The sequence below is a fragment of the Podarcis bocagei genome, assembly GCF_964188305.1.
Source record: "Podarcis bocagei genome assembly, chromosome: 2".
NCBI classification, from domain to species: Eukaryota; Metazoa; Chordata; class Lepidosauria; order Squamata; family Lacertidae; genus Podarcis; species Podarcis bocagei.
The window spans coordinates 76,736,259-76,754,678 of record NC_138126.1 but is presented as its reverse complement, the minus strand read 5'-3'; the positions used below and the strand labels follow the sequence as shown (position 1 = coordinate 76,754,678).

Below are 18,420 nucleotides of genomic sequence, written 5' to 3'. Positions count from 1 at the left end.
ATTGTATTGTCAAAATGAAATATATTCTGTCTGAGAGATTGCCAGCACCCACCCACACACTGAGCATTGTAATCTTAGCCTTCAACTGTGGAATGTAGTCGTACACATGTTATGGCCGAGCATCCATTGTGTGATGTAACTGTGGTGGTTATCTATTGTTCTATCCAACCAGTGTATTTTTAATTTCTGGATTTGATTAAATGATTAACAGTGCAATAGTGTGCGTGTCACAAGGAAGCCCCTTTGAGTTCAGTGAGACTTACCACCACCCCAAGTAATTATAAATATGCTCCAAGCCATAAGCAGTTCTTAGTTTGAGAACTTTTCAGAATAGAAGTCTCTTTCTCTCTCTTGTATTTGAGGGCTGTATTATTTATTTAGGCACCCTGTAATAAAGATGCCATTGTTTCAGAGCCCTGGCAGAGAAAGCAGAGAGCCAAGCTTTGCCTCGACCACGTAACAATATCGGCCACCCCAGCAGAAGCCACCCTCCTCCTTTATTTATTTATTTGCTGCTGCACACAATGACAAAAACAGCTAACTGGCATGCCTCTCCCTTCGTAGTGCATGCTCACCTCTGGGGAAGGATGAAATGCATGGTGCTTGCTTTATCTCTTTGATTGTTGACAATGATGTCTTTTTTAATGCTGGTTGTTAATTGTGCTTTTAGTGCTTGTTGTGTGCCGTCCAGAGACCTGTAGGTGTTACTCAACTGACTTGTTGCATTAGCACAAGGATTACCTCTAGCACAATGGGACTTCCCCTCCTCCCAATGTGTGGCAGCCCCTCCCCTCCCCAGATGTGCTCCAGAGGGTTGGGGGGGGACAGACGTCCCAGAAGAAATTTAGGGGTTCATGGAGTGTTGAGCTGTAATTCTTGTGCTAAGAGGTCCCTGACATGATGCCATGCTGAATATAACCCTGTATCTTCTTTATTTGCCCTGTTTTTCATACTGTAACATAACCCCTATATCAGGGGTAGGCAACCTAAGGCCAGTGGGCTGGATGTGGCCCAATCGCCTTCTCAATCCGGCCCACGAACGGTCTGGGAATCAGCGTGTTTTTACATGAGTTGAATGTGTGCTTATATTTAAAATGCATCTCTGGGTTATTTGTGGGGCATAGGAATTTGTTCATTCCCCCCCCCCCAAAAAAATATAGTCTGGCCCACCACATGGTCTGAGGGACGGTGGACTGGTCCATGGCTGAAAAAGGTTGCTGACCCCTGCCCTATATGTTGTGAGGGAAGAACCATAGTTCAGTGGTTCAGCATCTGCTTTGGATGCAGAAGGTCCCAGTTTTAATCGGTGGCATCTCCAAGTAGGGCTGGGAATGTCCCCTCTCTGAAAGCCTGGAGGTCTGCTGCCAGTCAGAGCTAGATGGACCAATGGTCTGACTCAGTATAAAATGGCTTCCTATGTTTGTATATTCTCTTGTGATCATAGAAGATACTGGATAAAACACTGGTGAAATTCTTTTTAGCTTGCATCTAGAAGAAGTTAGTCACACTTTAGTCCCATTGAAATCAGTAGGTAAACATTTAAATCAACGTGACGTATCAATGGAAATAACTAAATGTCCTTTGGATCCAATCCGTTGTTTTTCTCTCTAAATAGAATTTACAGGAAAATGGCACCTGGTCAGAATTCAAATAGGAAACCCATAATGATGTGAGAATTGGATACGGCAGAATAGGAGCTGAAGTTAAGGAAGATGGGTCAAGCAGAAAACTGAATCTTGCTTAGAAATGCTCAAGACCCAAGTACTCATTAGCCATGAGTAGAGATGCTGTGACCTGGAGGCTGCTGTATAATAATGGATCCCAGCCAGTCAGGAAACCATGCTGGAGGCCACTCAGAGCCTGAATGTCCAGGGTAATGGCCAAGAAAGATGGCTTGGGTTTTATTTTCAATTCTCAGCCAATTTGGAGTATTCTGACTTGTTTTGCTATTATAACAATATACTGTACATTCTCTTCTGCACAATAAATGCCACCGAATACCTGCATAATCCTTACATGGTTTCAGAGGTTATTGATAGATATCAGTTGAAACACACATTCTGAAGACCAATTGATTTTGGACGCAGGACGATTTAACCAACGGAATAGTTTGTTTCATTTGTTTGTGACTGCCAGACTCTGCACAATGTGGAGCAAGAGATCAGGCAGAAACACTTAGGGGGATGTTTGCAGAGTTGGGCGATGTGGAGAAAGCCATCCATCATGCTTGGGGACAAAACGGAGGTATAATAACCCTTCCCCACTATTTTAAGAGAGATTTGGATATCCCAGGTACAAAATCGACACCTGGAGATTTCTTTGGTGTGTATATACATGTGTGTCTGTGTGTTTATTCAAAAGTACAGTTTATAACAATAAAAAATACACTTGGAGACTTCTGACTCCCAATGAAAATCAATGAATTTGGCTGATTGCAGTCCTGGGCATACCTCCATAGACGTAGTCCCCATTTAGTTAAATGAGACTTACTCTAAGGAAAGAGGGTATAGGATTGCCACTCCAGAGAGCAGCTGCCTTTTTGGTTTGGAATGTGCCCTTGTCTCCTAAATCCCATGTAGGACTGGTTCAGGGACTTTTGCCACTGTCGGTGAGACAGGACTCCCCCCCCCCCCCCGGTTATATCAGAGGATTCTGAAGCACAGCTTCAGTTAGCATTAGATACCAGACGTGCTAGAAGCAGTGTAATAGTAGAAGAGGACAGGAATGTGTTTCCTTAAGCTGCTGGTGAGGTCAGGGAAGCTCAGTCTAGGTGGTTAGGTCTAAAATGCTGAATAAAGAATTGGTAAAGCCAATTTTACACTGACCTTAGTTAAGGATGGGAGCAAGGAAGGCAATGCAACTCATCCTGCACTGCAGTCCTGATGAATGTGGCTCACGGCTAAAAACGAACAAATTTCCATGCCTTGATTTCGTTAGCTCTGTCGTAGGGGTGGATTTTATTAAGAGCAGAGCAGAGCAGTGGAGTGTATTGCTAGAGAAAATGCACTGTTTAAGCAGAGACCCGGCTTGTAAAAAGGTTTGCTTTTCATGAGTTCAGTTTGAAATCAGAGGGAAGGCAAAAGGCTCTGAGTTTATGGTAGTTTATGTCTGTGAAAATGATGGTGTAGACTAAGAAACTGACATATGCACATTTTCCCTTGTTTGGGCCTCTTGGGCAGTAATGATAGAGGGTATTTTTCTGCTTCACCACAACTCATTATATTTATACACATTATATTATACCAACACACACACATCTGCTGGAAAATTGCTATTCTGCCCAGACCAAGATCACAGTATCCCATTTCTTGTATTGTCAGCTATAGCCAGATTGCAGTCTTTAACGGGATCTCATTTACCCCTTAGCTTCAGGCAGCTCAGATAAAGCCCAGAAAGACAGGTTGTAATCCAAGACCTTGTTTGAGACTTCAAATGCCCTGAGAGATGCTGATCACCAAAGTTTGCCAGAGGGTTCGGAGGGTAATTGTCAGTTAAACCTGTGTTTGCTGCGAGAAAAACAGTGTTATGTAGATAAGCCTCATGAACTCTGTGGAATGATGGCTTGACTCTGGGCTTGTCCGCCCTGAACTTTACCACGCATCTGAGGCTGTCTGAGTCCAAGATTTCTGGGCATCCATGCTTTTGTTGGCTAAATTTGGATTTCCTCAGACCTTGAAAAATCCAAAAAGTAAAGCAAAACCCAAAGTAAATCTGCTGCTATACAGAATGTGGCTGTTTGCCTTCTAGTCAGTCTATCAACAGTTGGCACCTGGGCAGCTGATGGCACAGGCACAGTGAAATATACTCAGAGTCGCATAGTGATTTCATGCTCTTTATTGCATCTCATAAACAGTGAATTCTCCCACAGAACCTCAGGCTTTATATACATTATTTATACAATGGGTCCCGTGTGATTGTCTGACTCTGCTTCCCTCATAGAGCCTGATTGGGCTGCTCCTGCAGGCCAACCCAGTTGCTTCATTCTAGAATCCTAGCTCAGTACATAATACACAGTACATAACACACAGTCTTCCTCAGACTCCGAAGGCCTTCTGGTGGTTCCCTCACTGTGAGAAGTGAGGTTACAGGGAACCAGGCAGAGGGCCTTCTTGGTAGTGGCGCCCACCTTGTGGAATGTCCTCGCATCAGATGTCAATGAAATAAACAACTACAGTGTGGTACCTCGGGTTAACAACTTAATTCGTTCTGGAGGTCCGTTCTTAACCTGAAACTGTTCTTAACCTGAGGTACCACTTTAGCTAATGGGGCCTCCCGCTGCCACTGCGCTGCCACTGAGCGATTTCTGTTCTCATCCTGAAGCAAAGTTCTTAACCTGATGTACTATTTCTGTGTTAGTGGAGTCTGTAACCTGAAGCGTCTGTAACCCGAGGTACCACTGTATCTGACTTTTGCAAAACATCTGAAGGCAACTCTGTTTAGGGAAGTTTTTAATGTTTGATGTTTTATTGTGTTTTTAATATTCTGTTAGGAGCCTCGCCAAAGTGCACTTCTGGGCATGCACGGCGAAATGCGGAAGCATACACTTCCAGGTTTGCCACATTCGTAACCTGAACTTTATGTATCCAGGGCAGTATGTAACTAGAGGGTCCACTGTATTGTCATTGTTTAGGAGCCCCCCCTTTAGTTCTGTAAATTTAAGTTGCCTTAAAATGTTTTTAACATTGTGTTTTAATTGCTATAACCTGACCTGGGACCAGGGGGTGAAGGATGAGTAATAAATTGTCATAATAATAATAGCTAGGAGAAAATCAGCTGTGGAGGTGGAATGCAAGGGAGAAGTGCTGGGTGGGAAGAAGGTTAAGCCTGGCATAGGCAAACTTGGCCCTCCAGATGTTTTGGGACTACAACTCCCATCATCCCTAGCTAACAGGACCAGTGGTCACGGGTGGTGGGAGTTGTAGCCTCAAAAACATCTGGAGGGCCGAGTTTGCCTATGCCTGGGTTAAGTACACACCATCACTATCAGTTTCCCTCCACATGTTATATTCAGGTTTCTGTAGTTAGGTTTCCCCTGAATGTCCAGTCTGGCCCAGAAGGTGGTGCCTTCCCCACAAATTTTTTTGCTTATAAATCAGGTGAAGCTACAGGTGCCAACCCTGTAGGCGAATGGAATCTGAAGAATTTAGTTTAATATTTACCTTAGCCATTTGTACTTTGATAAGCAATGGGTCATTCACAGCTGGGTACAAGACATAACACTGGTAGGCTAGTCATGATGTTTGCTTTACATTTCACATGCTTATTGATCGCATTCTTTTGAGGACGGCTGGATTTTGAAAAAAAGATTAATGGCAGGTGGTGGTGGTTGTCTCACATTTCTGAGAAGCCATTGGGAAAAGGCCTGCTCAGTACCTAAATTACTGATATGAAACCCATAAATTAACTACAAATTAGATTCTCTTGCCAGCTGCAAGACAATGGACCAAGCAGGCTATTCAGGGCATGCCCCAAAAACATCTTATGACCCTAAAGATGTTTCTAAATGTGCTGCTCTGTTTTTGCTTTTTAGGGTTTTGTTGCTGTTTTGTTTGATACCGCATTACATTGTATTATATTGTAGCTTGTCAGTTTCATTGTTATAAATATTGTATTTGTTTTTTTGTAAACCTCTTGGAGACTGTTTTGAGGATTAAGCGCTATACAAATATATTAAATAGGCAAATAAAAATGAACCCCATAAGGCATTGCAGAATAAAATGAGCAGAGAGTGAGAGGCTGGTGGTTGTCTGAGGACTTTAAGAAAAAGGCCCTGGTCAGAACACAGGAAAGAGCCCCAGCCAGATCAAGCTAAAGGCCAACCAGTGCCGGAGGCAATAAACCTCTGAAAACCAGTTACTGGGAACAAAAGGAGGGGAGAGTGCTATTGCCTTCAGGTACTCCATGCAGGCAGTGGTGGACTTTGGGCTCTCAAATTTCAGGGGCACCCTGTGTCACCGCTGCCTGCAAGCAGAACCTGAAGGCAATAGCACTCTCCTCTCCTGTTGTTACCAGTAACTGGTTTTCAGAGATGAAATGCTCGGAGCAGTGTGATGCAGTGGACTATGCCTCTGAATACCAGTTTCTGAGAATCTGTACTGTTGCAACTTAGGTCCTGGTTGTGGGCTTCCTGTGGGCCTCTGATTGGTCCTTGTGAGAACAGAATGCTGGACTAGATAGCCCACTGGCCTGATGCAGCAGAGCTCTTAGGTTCTTCTGAAAGATGGTTGGCTTTAGACTGAAGGTAAAGGGACCCCTGACCATTAGGTCCAGTCATGACCGACTGGGGTTGCAGCGCTCATCTCGCTTTATTGGCCGAGGGAGCCAGCGTACAGCTTCCAGGTCATGTGGCCAGCATGACTAAGCCGCTTCTGGTGAACCAGAGCAGCGCACAGAAACGCCGTTTACCTTCCCGCCGGAGTAGTACCTATTTATCTACTTGCCCTTTGACATGCTTTCGAACTGCTAGGTTGGCAGGAGCAGGGACCGAGCAACAGGAGCTCACCCCGTCGCGGGGATTTGAACCACCAACCTTCTGATCAGCAAGTCCTAGGCTCTGTGGTTTAACCCACAGCGCCACCTGCGTCCCACTGGCTTTAGACTAGGAGGACATAAATTGCAAACCCTGCTTAGCCATGATGTTCATGAAGAAACATTGTGCTGGTCATATAAAGCAGTACAACTATCTCATCCTAGCCTATGTTTCAGGATTATTATGGGGAAATAAAACCATGGCCCTTTTAAAGGTGATGGCTGATTTCCTTCTTGCTTTCCACCATCCAGCCCCCTGCAATGGCAGCGTGTATGAAAGCACTTGGCTCCATTTGCTATTTCTCTGGCCTCTGATAATCACTTAGTTTAATGTAATCCCCACCCCCACCCCTGGCAGAGAATTACAATCACAACACCGAGTGCCTTCCCTTCAATATGCTTTGAGTTATCCCAGCAGTCTGCAATATGAGATTGCCAGGACATTTCTGGAAAGTAGCATTGTGGCTGTTTTTAGCCACAAAACAGTTTCTGAAAATAAAAGTGTCACTTTAGACATGAGCTGGATTTTCAGCAAATGAATGTGTTCCTTTCCTCCAGATGCAAAAGGTGCTTTGGCTGTGTGTAGTTATTGCTAGCTTTTCAAAACGGACGGAGACTGAAGCTGCTGGTTTCATCACTTTGCTTGGGAATGTAAAAAGCTTTTCTCAAGATGTGTTTTCTCTTCCAGAACGTTTACACATAAAGAGTGATGTTTTGGCATTGTTTGAGGATTTGCAGAGGCCTGGGGAAAAACTTAAGTGTGATCCATGCTCTTTGTGCAGATAAAAGAGTGCACTTTTTTTATTTCACATAGATTTCAAAACTATCTCTCACATTAAAATCAGTGGAACTTACAAATGCTTAGGCTGGACAATGCATGGGACGAAGTCCGACTGAATTCACTGGGGCTTATTTCTCAATAAACAAGTACGGGATTGGCTTGTTGGTTTACATCCCATCATATATTCAGAATGGCCTTGACATAAACATTGCATTCACCACTTGGGGTTGGAGGAATTCCTGTTGATGTGTGTAATAGATGCAAAATTTACCCAGAGTCCTCCCTCCTGCTTGGGCCTTTGTAGTTTAATTTACAATTCCAAGTGACATCATTTTACAATTCCATGTGACATCATTAATTTAGAAGGTTTTCCAACCACTGGGTGTTATTCTCTGGGAATGCATCTCAAACAACCTCCAATTAATGGGGCTAATTTTCCATCCAAATCTAAAAAGTCTGTAGAATAGTGGGGAGGGAGTTTAGTAGAATATATATATATATATAAACAGGCCAGGTTTTCTATAGACTTGCTTACTCAGGCTATGACTATTAAAAACATTTAAAGAGAGCTACTTAATGTCAAATTGACTGTTGCTTTATTAAGCTCTTGGAATGAACTCGATGGCAGCCAAGAAGGTATTACATGGTCATTTGTAAATCAAAGGTGCTATGGCATTTTCACAAGGTGTGTGCTTGAATTTCTCTGTTCCTTGTTTGGATTTCTCAGCTTCTCTAGAAATGAAGAGTTACCTAAATGTCAAATGGGTTGTTCTGATTTAGAAGCCCAGTTAAGTCCCACTTTGCACCATAGTGGGTGTCATTCAAGTAAGCATTTCTCAGAGTAAAGGTAAAGGACCCCTGACCGTTGAATCCATCTTGCTTTACTGGCCGAGGGAGCCGGTGTACAGCTTCCAGGTCATGTGGCCAGCATGACTAAGCCGCTTTTGGCGAACCAGAGCAGTGCAAGGAAACACTGTTTACCTTCCCACCAGAGTGGTACCTATTTATCTACTTGCACTTTGACGTGCTTTTGAACTGCTAGGTTGGCAGGAGCAGGGACCGAGCAATGGGAGCTCACCCCGTCACGGGTATTTGAACCACCGACTGCAATTAATGAACATGACTTAGTTACACCCATTCATTTCGATAGGTCTGCTCTGAGTAAAACTTTGTTGAATACCAGCCAAGGATCTGGTTTTTATCCCCAAAGAACCCATTGAAAACCCTTCCCCCTATCAATGACGCCCTTGGTCCTCTTTGTTTTTTTCTTAGGAGCTGCCTCACTTGTTTGCTATGTCTTGTAAAAACGTAGCTCCACTTTATAAATTAACTTATTGTAATGACTCCCCCCCCCCCACCTCCGTCTGCGCTGCACTTTGGCTGCTTTCCACATTCCCCTTGGCTCAAAATGATTGATAGTGAAACTGTCCTTGAAGCAGTGCAGGAATGCTAAGCTTTTTTGTTCGAAGCCTGGTCTCCTCCAGTGAAATACCTTCTTTCGGTATCTCTGTTCCGTTGAAAATCATATCCTTATGGAGGAATGAATTTAGCAGGTTTCCCAACCACTGGGTGTTATCCTCTGGGAATGCATCTCCAACAACCTCCAATTAATGGGGTTGATTTGGCATCATTTGGGCCACAGATCTGGCAAAGGGATGACCAGTGTGACCTTGCACGTCAGAATCCGAATCCCCATGAAATTCCTATGAAGTCAGGAGCGAAGGGTGGATGTGTCCCTCATAGTTTTTCTCCTCTCCAAATTGTATACTCTTAGAATTGGGAAGGACCCTCAAGCATCATCTAGTCCAACTCCTTGCAATGCAAGAATTGCCACTAAAGAATCCCTGAGAGATGACCATCCAGCCTCTCCAACAAAGGAGGTTTGAAAACTTCGACTGCAGGCCTCAGTCTGGTGGCATGTTAAGCATCAATTCTGGGTGCACAGTTCTGTGACCATTGAGGTATGTTACATGCTGCTGAGGAGCATCTGATGCCTTGCTTTGAGGTCCTTCTTATTGTGACGAGGTGCTTACAGAGGGTTCTGATTATTTATGGCAGCAGGGATACCAAGTTGTTAATAGCAGAAGGCACTGTAGCTGTCAAATGCTGCCTGTTCCAGCCCTATAAAAGTGGATTGGTTTTTAAAACCTTTGGCAGATTTACACTCTAGTAGCTGCCATGTTATATTTCTAATAATGGAGCATCTGTGGGCTGCTGCTGGCCTTTTCCATTACTGTCTGAATAGTTGCACTTGGTTTGGTGTGTTTTGTAGGGCCAAAAGTATTTGCCTGTCATTATGATGTATAGTGCACAACCAACAAAGCAGTTTATCATCAATATGGATGATGCTTCTGGTATTTCATTCTGGTGTTCCGTCCTTCCATAATCTGGAGGAAGAGCTTCCAGACTATATTTTAAATAATAATGATGATGATGATGATAATGATGATGATAATAATAGAGAACATTAAGTGGCTAAATCCATGTGGCCTTTCATCCCAGCAGCTAACCAAGCACAAATCTATAACTACTTAGGTTTTTGATGAGGCAATGGAGACAGTTAGAGAATGATTTTCTCTTGTACAATAAACTGGGTGTTGGATTGATGTGTGTAATTGCGTTAGAAATTATTTAGTCAGCATGCATTTATGAGCCTGACACCCTGGGCCCAAAAAAAGCTGCTGGAAAATAAGTTTCATTGCCACCGAAACTGCTGCACAATCCTTTAAAACATAAATATTTGGCTGCCCTGTTGTTTGCCATGGAAAAAAGAACATTCCAGTCTTGCAATGTGCAATCAGTATATTTTACAGTGGTGCCCCGCAAGACGAATGCCTCACAAGACAGAAAACTCGCTAGACAAAAGAGTTTTCCATTTTGGAGGTGCTTCGCAAAACGAATTTCCTATGGGCTTGCTTCGCAAGACGAAAATGTCTTGCGAGTTCCTGCGGTTTATTCCCCCTCCCCCCTTTTTCTAAGCCGCTAAGCCGCTTATCAGCTGATCCGATAAACCGCTAAAAGCCGCTAATAGCGCTAATCCGCTAATCCATCAATGGGCTTGCTTCGCAAGATAAGAAAACCGCTAGACGAAGAGAATCACAGAACGGATTCTTTTCGTCTTGCGAGGCACCACTGTATACTGGCATATAAATGTGTGCTTTATACTTTCATTGTTTATAAAACATTACATAGGTAGTATCTAACAGCAGGAAGATTAGACAGAATCTACACGGTTTAAGTGATCATTGCTAGTGATGTTGAGCTTCTGTAGTAACTCTATTGCATGTTTTATGGGCATGCCCCAAATTACTAAAACTCTACATTCATGGAAATACTGTAGGTCATGATTTACTGGAAAATTGTTTGGTGCCCAGGGAATTTTTTTAGGTAACAGGGAAGTTCTTGTTCTCACTTGTTAATTGCAGATTAGGTGGCTGTTTAGATTCAGAAAACAAAACCCTCTGTTCTTTGGGTATATGGGTACCAAGGGTATGGAACATAGATTATATGACAAACTTGACAACTATGGTAAGTGTCAGAGGGTAACTTCCAATGATGTCTTCCCGCTTGTGCAATAGAAACCCACCTTATCAAAGGGAATTTTGGTCTGTCTTCTTCCATGTGCATCTGATCCTGAGAGCTGAAGTGAGAAGGAGAGGAAGAAGCAGCAGCCCTGTTGCACAAACAGATGCCCTCTCACCTCTTCGCTGGATCTCATGCAGAGAAGGAAAGCAGCATGGTCATACACTTATAGGGAGAGTTCATTTGTACCTAACACTTACCTAACCCATGACTTAGCACAGATGAGCAAATGCATGGACTTCTGGGGAGAAGTTCGTGGCTACTTTGCTCCTTCTCTGGTCCTTCTGCTGCTGTGCAGTGCTTAGTGTAGTTTGGCTTAGTGTATCAACTGAATCCAAGTGTGTGGTGTAGCTCTCTCCAGGCAAACCATGAACTGTGAACCATAGGGCAAACCTTAGTTAAAGCTTGTGGTTTGCTTGGAGAGAACTAAACCGTGAGCCTTGCTTCAGATGACCTGCTAAACCAAACCATGGCTTCATTCAGGACAGTAGCAGACCAGCTGGAGAAGGAACAAAGAAGCTGTGATCTCCTCTGGGAGCTCACATGTTTGCTCATTTGCACTAAGCCATGGTTTGGCTTAGCGTTACATGGAAACTGGAACGTTATGCATTGGAACAACAAAGTTCAAGGCACTATAATAAATTCATTTACTCACTGGAGAACATATAGTTCAAACATGACTTATGTTAAGACTGAGATTAATACAATATGTCAGAATATGTAAATAGAGCGAGTGATGTTTATTAAATTATTCATCATGGAAGTTATGCTAAGTTATAAACTGTTTTGTGATTTATTAACTATGAAATATGCATTTTACAATTTTCATTATCAATGTGCCTTATTGGTCACAAGACACAAATTACTATTTGGACTCTGTGGCTCCTTCCATCTTTTGTTACTTTGTAACCAGTGATATTTGCTTTTAATCACACTTCTTATATTTTGGGTGGAAAAAAACCTTGATGACAGGCAGCCAAGATGCCTTTACCAGATTAAACAGATATCCAAACACCCAATCTAGAAGATATCCTTAGAACATGCCAGCACAAACATGCAATTATCCTCCTTTGAGATAATATGTTATGTTTCAGCAGGCTGGCTAAGCAATGTTGACCATGAGACCATAAATATAACTTGAAAGGGGTTTAATAAAAGTATTGAGGACTGGATTCCACTGTCCCAGGAATTTTGGCCAGAATCAAACCAGTTGCTTTAAATGCACTGATAACCAAGTGGTTCATGCATTCATTCATTCATTCCCTTTGACTGGCAGTTTCCAACAGTTTCAGAAGATGTTTGCTATGTGGCATATGGATGTGGTGGTGATGGAACACCTCTCCAAAGTTCATTTTGGCACACGAAACTAGATGCAATGTTCTTTGGGTCCAGGTGCTTGTTTACAGACCAGATAATTTCCTGCTGTGGAAGTGAAAGCATTTCTTGTGTGCCATCAAGGACCTCTCCAGTTATCTGCTGACATCGGCAACAAAACTACTTCTGATAATGTATTTTGTGATGACCATTACCACTACTTTATTTCTCTGGTCACTTTATTTCTCTGGACTATCGTAATTTAAAAATGTGTTGTGGTGTTGTTGTTTTGGACACTCACCAGCTTGCTAAAACCATGGACATAAAATGCCAGGAAGTTATCTTAGCATTATTGTTCTCCCATCTTGCCAATGCAGACAGAATTCTGCTTCGTGGGGCAGGGGGAAATCAGACTTCAGACAGTCTAGGACTGGATCCAGACACATCAAAGTGATTTAATTAAATGAGTTGTAAACTTCACACAGGGAAGTCCTTTTGGCAGAAAGCAGGACTCCACGGCACCATCTGGTATTATAGTGTTATAACGCATATAAAGCGCTTTATCTTTACAAATGTAGCTGAGTCCTAGGAAAGGCTTTTGAAAGGTATATAATGATTTCATTTCAATATGTCATCATGGAAATTTGTAGCAATTGTTTTTGTCTACACATGATTGATCTAGCAGGACCTTTCGGTATTAGTATTTGACATATATTTTGAGCTATTTGTAGAATTCTAGAGAAACAAAGGATAACACTACTTCTTAGGTTTGTCAATACATTTGTATTAATATGTGCCCACATTTCACAGATAAATTTGAAAGGATCACACACACTTAAAATGCAGGCTTTGGCCAAAATAGGAGGGACACTGCATTTCTACCAGTAAGTTCTGGGCACGGCCAAGGACTTCTAAGTTTTATTTCAGTTGAACAAGTGAGCATGTGTTTCACCAATTCTCATAGAAATCATTCTGATTTGAACATGTTAAATTTTGACTGAATGGTGCCCTCCTATGGAAAACTCTCTGGCCCTTCTTATTTATTTTTACAACTAACTGAAGAAATTGGATCAGTTCAGATAAAACAATCTTGGCATAATTTATTTATGAAACAAAAAATGAGCATTGTGCCTGGACCCCCCCCCCCTCTCTCCTTCCATTGTGTGCTGGTTTAGGTACTTGTCTAATGATTTGTGCCCTGTTATACAGAAACTGTGCCTTAGTCTCTGCCTACTAACCAGGATATGAAAACTGGAATTGGATCAGATTCTGTGTTTGTTCTTAGTTTAATAAACCATGGTTTATTGAGCCAAGATCATTACTTCTGAACTGGCCCACTATTTGAAGTTTGAAAAGTGAACCTTTGGACCTTTATGAAAAAAATGCAGCAATCCTTGCCAGGTCTTCAAAAGTTTTGCTTTTTATATAAACCCTTGTCTCGATGTGATAATGTAGCTAAATATTAACACAGCACCACTTTGTTTGATAGATGTGATCTTCAACTCAGATGCACTGCAAATAGTTTCCCCAAAGCTTTACACAATTATAAAAATTTCATGTTTTGTGAGAATCAAGATGCCATCAAATCTTATGTTTATAAAACAAAAATGTAAATTACATCGTTCAAATTATAAGCACCCAAGAAGCATAGTGTTCACTATTCTTATGCCTGAAGGATACTGGCACACACTCAGTGAAGGATAATACTTATAATATATCCAAACAGAATGAGGGAAGCTGTCTTGTTTGTAGTGATATATAATCTGAGACACCTTTTTTAGGCTAAAGAACAGGACAAGTTATTTATGAAATGGAAGTGTTCACAGCAATGACAAATTAGGGCTGCTAATTAGCAAGTGAATCTGTATTCAAGCCTGAGAAAGTCCAGATGTGGAATCAGTTGGGGCAGAGGCAGCTAACATAAGAGTACAGAAGATTCCTAGTGACTCACAGTTGAACTCAGGGTCAAACTCCAAAATGAAAAAAACATGGCTAGGATGGTGAGGAAGCAGACGGTGATGGAGGAAGAACTGGGAACTCATGAACAGAGACAGGATCTACGAAAGCAACATACCATTTTTTAGTTTTTTGGGGCAGAGGAGGGTTTCTGTAAGGAAACTGTAAGTGTACAGAGACAGCATTGAAAGTCAATTTGAATATTACATGGTGAGGAGAAGGACAAGTGAAACCTGTTTCACCTTTTATGTGATTCCTGCTTCTATTAGATATTTGAATTGGCTCTTGTGATCAACCAATCAAATGCTTATGGGTGGGGCTACTGGGGGTGGCCCGTGAATCTAATTGGGCTATGTAGTAGTAAGATGGCAGCAAGCAACACTGATGTGTCTCAATTACCTCTTTTCTTTCCTAGGATCATCTCTCCGTTCATGAGGTGCGATGATGACATGTGAAAATATCTGCAATAAAATATGATTAGTCATGGCCATAAAATTAAAGACCTCTTAATATTATGTCAGTTTCTTACTTGGAAGAACAGACTGATTAGTGAAAGAGAATATGTCTTCTGTTGAGAGTGAAATATCAAGATGGAACCTCAGGCACGTCAAAAGAATAGCTGACCTCTTGGAGCCAGTAGCCTCACCTAGCGATGCTAACAGGTTTTCACCAGATAAATCCATCAGTGGCATAGACCAGTGCTTACACATTCCTGGAAAAGCAGACTCTGCATATAGTTCTTTCTCGGGTGGCTCAAATATCCCAGAGTGTCCTGTCCTATTTTGCTATAATGAGCATGATTCTCTGCCTCTAGAGCAGCTATCATATATGGACTCAGGATATGTTAGAGGCATTTATAATCCCAGTGCAATAAATCCAGCATTTAGACAGATGTATGGAGACAAGGCAGTAGGAAAGAGCAGCCACTATATATTGGAAAATTCTGGCCTTGGCAAGCCATGTGGAAGCACTTCTGCCCATGGGTTGCCATACCAACCATCACCACCATTGGCTAGATTTCCATCTCCTCACCCACCATCCCCACCAGCTCGAGTTGATAGCTATAAAACAAACAGAAATGTAGATCCTGGAATTTGCTCTGACCCCAGTATGCATGCAGATGTGTGCATTCAAGATACCGACTCTCCAGCAAACTATCACAATGATTACTGGCTCTCTAGATGGGAGGATGAAAGCCCAGTCACAGAAGAGGGTGACAGTTTGTATCCTGTCAGTCAACATATCTCTAGGAATACCGGCTCCACCATATCCACCACACCTTTCACTTTTCAAGAAAATTTAAGATCTGGTTCTCTGGTCAAGACCCGGAATATTTCGTGTGCTCAAAATTCAGTCTGCTCTTATGCATTTCCTGAGCCAATGGAGTCTAAGTCCTCTCCGTCACTACATACCAGCCACAATGCTGTTAATGATACACAAGAGAACAAACAGTATTTTTATGCCTGCAGTGTACACAAACCAGCCTTCGCAGCAGATCTGCCAAGCTGCGTGGCAGTATCCAACACAAAGAAGGGGCAGCTTCTTGGTGTTCTGCATCCATCCAGAGTTGCCGATCGCTCAGGATTGGGCCAAGATGAATACGAAAGCCGTTCGAACTTAAAATACACTGACAGCTCTCTTTCCAACAAGGCTGTGCTAGGAATGATTGAAAGCTATGAAGGCAACCAGAAACATTTCTTCAGCTCTGAGGAAGGAAGCAGAGATGTCTGGCAACCACTTCTAAATCAGCAATCCAGAATGCAGAAGCCACTGCCTCATGGTTTGGACCTCACAGAAACACCTCACTGGGAAGTCCTGGAGACAGCCAGTGCATTACCGTATTATAGTCACGATGCTGAGACCTCTGCTTCCCAACCAGTGAATGGGTTTAGAAAAGCAAAGAAAAATGACATGGATAGCAGCCCTGAACTTCTGGTGAACCCCAGGCAAGAGGAAATGCTCAAGCCTGTTTGTTTTCCAAAGCATCATTTTTCTAAGAAAACTGAAAGCCAGCCCCCGGATGATTTTGCCAGTATAAAGATAAACAGAAAGACAACTCCTCTGCTTTACTATCTTTCTGGTGGGAAAAATCCCAGTTTTATGAGTCATGAAAATTGGACTCAAGAAGGAGGAGGAGATGATGTTGCTTTAAGAACTCCAAGGAACAATCTCCCAGTCTCTGCAGAGCCGATAGAGATACCAAGGGACACCAACCCATGTGTGGATAATCCTGGCAGCAACCATGAAGGGCAAATTCTAGAGAGTCCTGCCTCATCAGTGGATGAGAAGTTCAAGAACGACTATCGGGAAAAACTAAAAGTTGCTCAAAGAAAGGTCCTGAGAGAAACGTCTTTCAAGAGAAAGGATTTACAAATGAGCTTGCCCGTTCGGCTGAAGCAGACACCGTCTTCAAGGCCATCCATTCAGCATCTCAGGTCTTTGTCATTATCTAGTACAAACGAGGACTCCAAGTTGATTCCTGCCTCCAGGCCACTGGAAAGCATCAGCAATGAGGAAGAATCAAAGAGGCCACAAGCTGCCCGAATTGGGGGAAGGAAAAGGGCTACCAAAGAACAGAAGAAAATCTCTTATTCTGAACCCGAGAAACTCAACCAGCTGGATGATCAGAGAGATCAAAGCAGTCCGTGGAGAAAGCAAAATGCAAGGTCCCGGTCCGATGAGATCAATGAACAAGACACTAAGATCATTAGAGGTAAAGCTCTGGAAAACCAGGGAAGGTCTCTTTCTAAGGCAGAACTGAAACAAATACAGCACAACGCACTTCTTGACTACATGGAACGAAAGATTGGGCAACGGCCTGCCATTGGGCAGAGCAGCGCACAGCAAAAGCCCCCTTTGCAACCGAGGACTTCAAATTCAAAGAAGTTTGTGGAAGACAGCACTTCCCATCCCAGTGCCAGCAGAAAGCTGAGGAATATGGATGGTTTCTGCCAGTTTCCTGTTCCAGGGAAGACTCAGGAGCCACCCTCTTTCCCTCCCAGTTTAACATCTACAACTGCTGCCACCATGACCGACAGACACAGCACCAGTTCCCCAGTGTTTGAAATGGCTAATGAAGGAAGTTGTGCCAGCAAGTGTGACTCAGCTAAAAGTCTTCTTCACTCAGGTTCTGTCTGCAGCAGAAGCCGAGGGAGATCAAAATCAACTCCTCCTCCTCCTGTGCAGGTAAATCAAGTAGCTATTTAGGTCACATCCACACATTTGTACCACTTTAATAGTCACAGCTTCCCCATAGAGATGCAACTCCCAGCATCCTTAGTAAATTACAGTTCCCAGGATTGCGAAGTTGATGTGCTTTCAATGTTCTTTTAAGTGTGTGGCGTGGATGTGACCTAAGATATAACTTGCCACTTGCAATTGTATTACTGATAAGTTGCTATTATCAGTTATCTAAATGTAGACCAGGGGTCAGCAAACCTTTTCAGCAGGGGGCCAGTCCACTGTCCCTCAGACCTTGGGGGGGCTGGACTATATATATATTTTTTTTGGGGGGGGATGAACAAATTCCTATGCCCCACAAATAACCCAGAGATGCATTTTAAATAAAAGCACACATTCTACTCATGTAAAAACACGCTGATTCCTGGACCTTCCACAAGCCAAATTTAGAAGTCGATTAGGCCAGATCCGGCCCCCGGCCTTAGTTTGCCTACCCATGATGTAGACCATGAAGGAGTATCTTGCAGTGCACCATCAGGATGCATTCTGCCTGGGTAGAAGCCCCCCTGTTGATTGTACTGGAAAGATAACACTGGAGTTTGGAAAGCAGATTGAAGAAAATAATAAGAAAGCATGCCTTTATTATGCATGGTGCATTCTAATAAATGTTAAAGAAAAATAGCATGAAATGTTAGTTCAGCCTTCCTCAATGTAGGGCCCTTGAGTTGTTTTGCACTAGAATTCTCACCATCCAGAACTATTGGTGATCCTGGCTGTGGCTCATGGGAATTGAAGTCCAACAACATCTAGAGGGCAGGATGGGAAAATCTACTCTAATTCAGTAAACTGAATAGTTCCAATTCTTGGTAGCTTAAATTATTCTTAAATTATTTTCATTCTGATTTAAGAAGGGCGCTACCAAGAGTTGGAATTGTTCATATTATGGAATTAGAGCAAACCAAAAATGAAACTGATGATTTCATATCCCTTTACTTTCTCTGTCATTGAGACCATTGAGGCTTAATTTTGACTGTTCATGCCCAGTGCTGCTTGAATTGTAGCATTCTGTAATCTCTCCC

General features: G+C 42.6%; 2 protein-coding genes across 3 annotated transcripts in view; one reads left to right on the top strand and one right to left on the bottom strand.

Moving 5' to 3' along the window:
- The window catches only part of SHROOM1 (shroom family member 1), a 43,127-nt gene that overhangs the window by 9,587 nt on the left and 15,120 nt on the right, over nt 1-18,420 (top strand). For both annotated transcript variants that reach the window (XM_081179593.1, XM_081179592.1), the window contains exon 2: nt 14,577-17,347. In XM_081179593.1, coding sequence (XP_081035719.1) covers nt 14,723-17,347 — 2,625 coding nt within the window. In that variant the 5' untranslated portion in view covers nt 14,577-14,722. The remainder of the gene's footprint in view (nt 1-14,576; nt 17,348-18,420) is intronic.
- The window catches only part of GDF9 (growth differentiation factor 9), a 49,369-nt gene that overhangs the window by 29,178 nt on the left and 1,771 nt on the right, over nt 1-18,420 (bottom strand). The window lies entirely within an intron of this gene.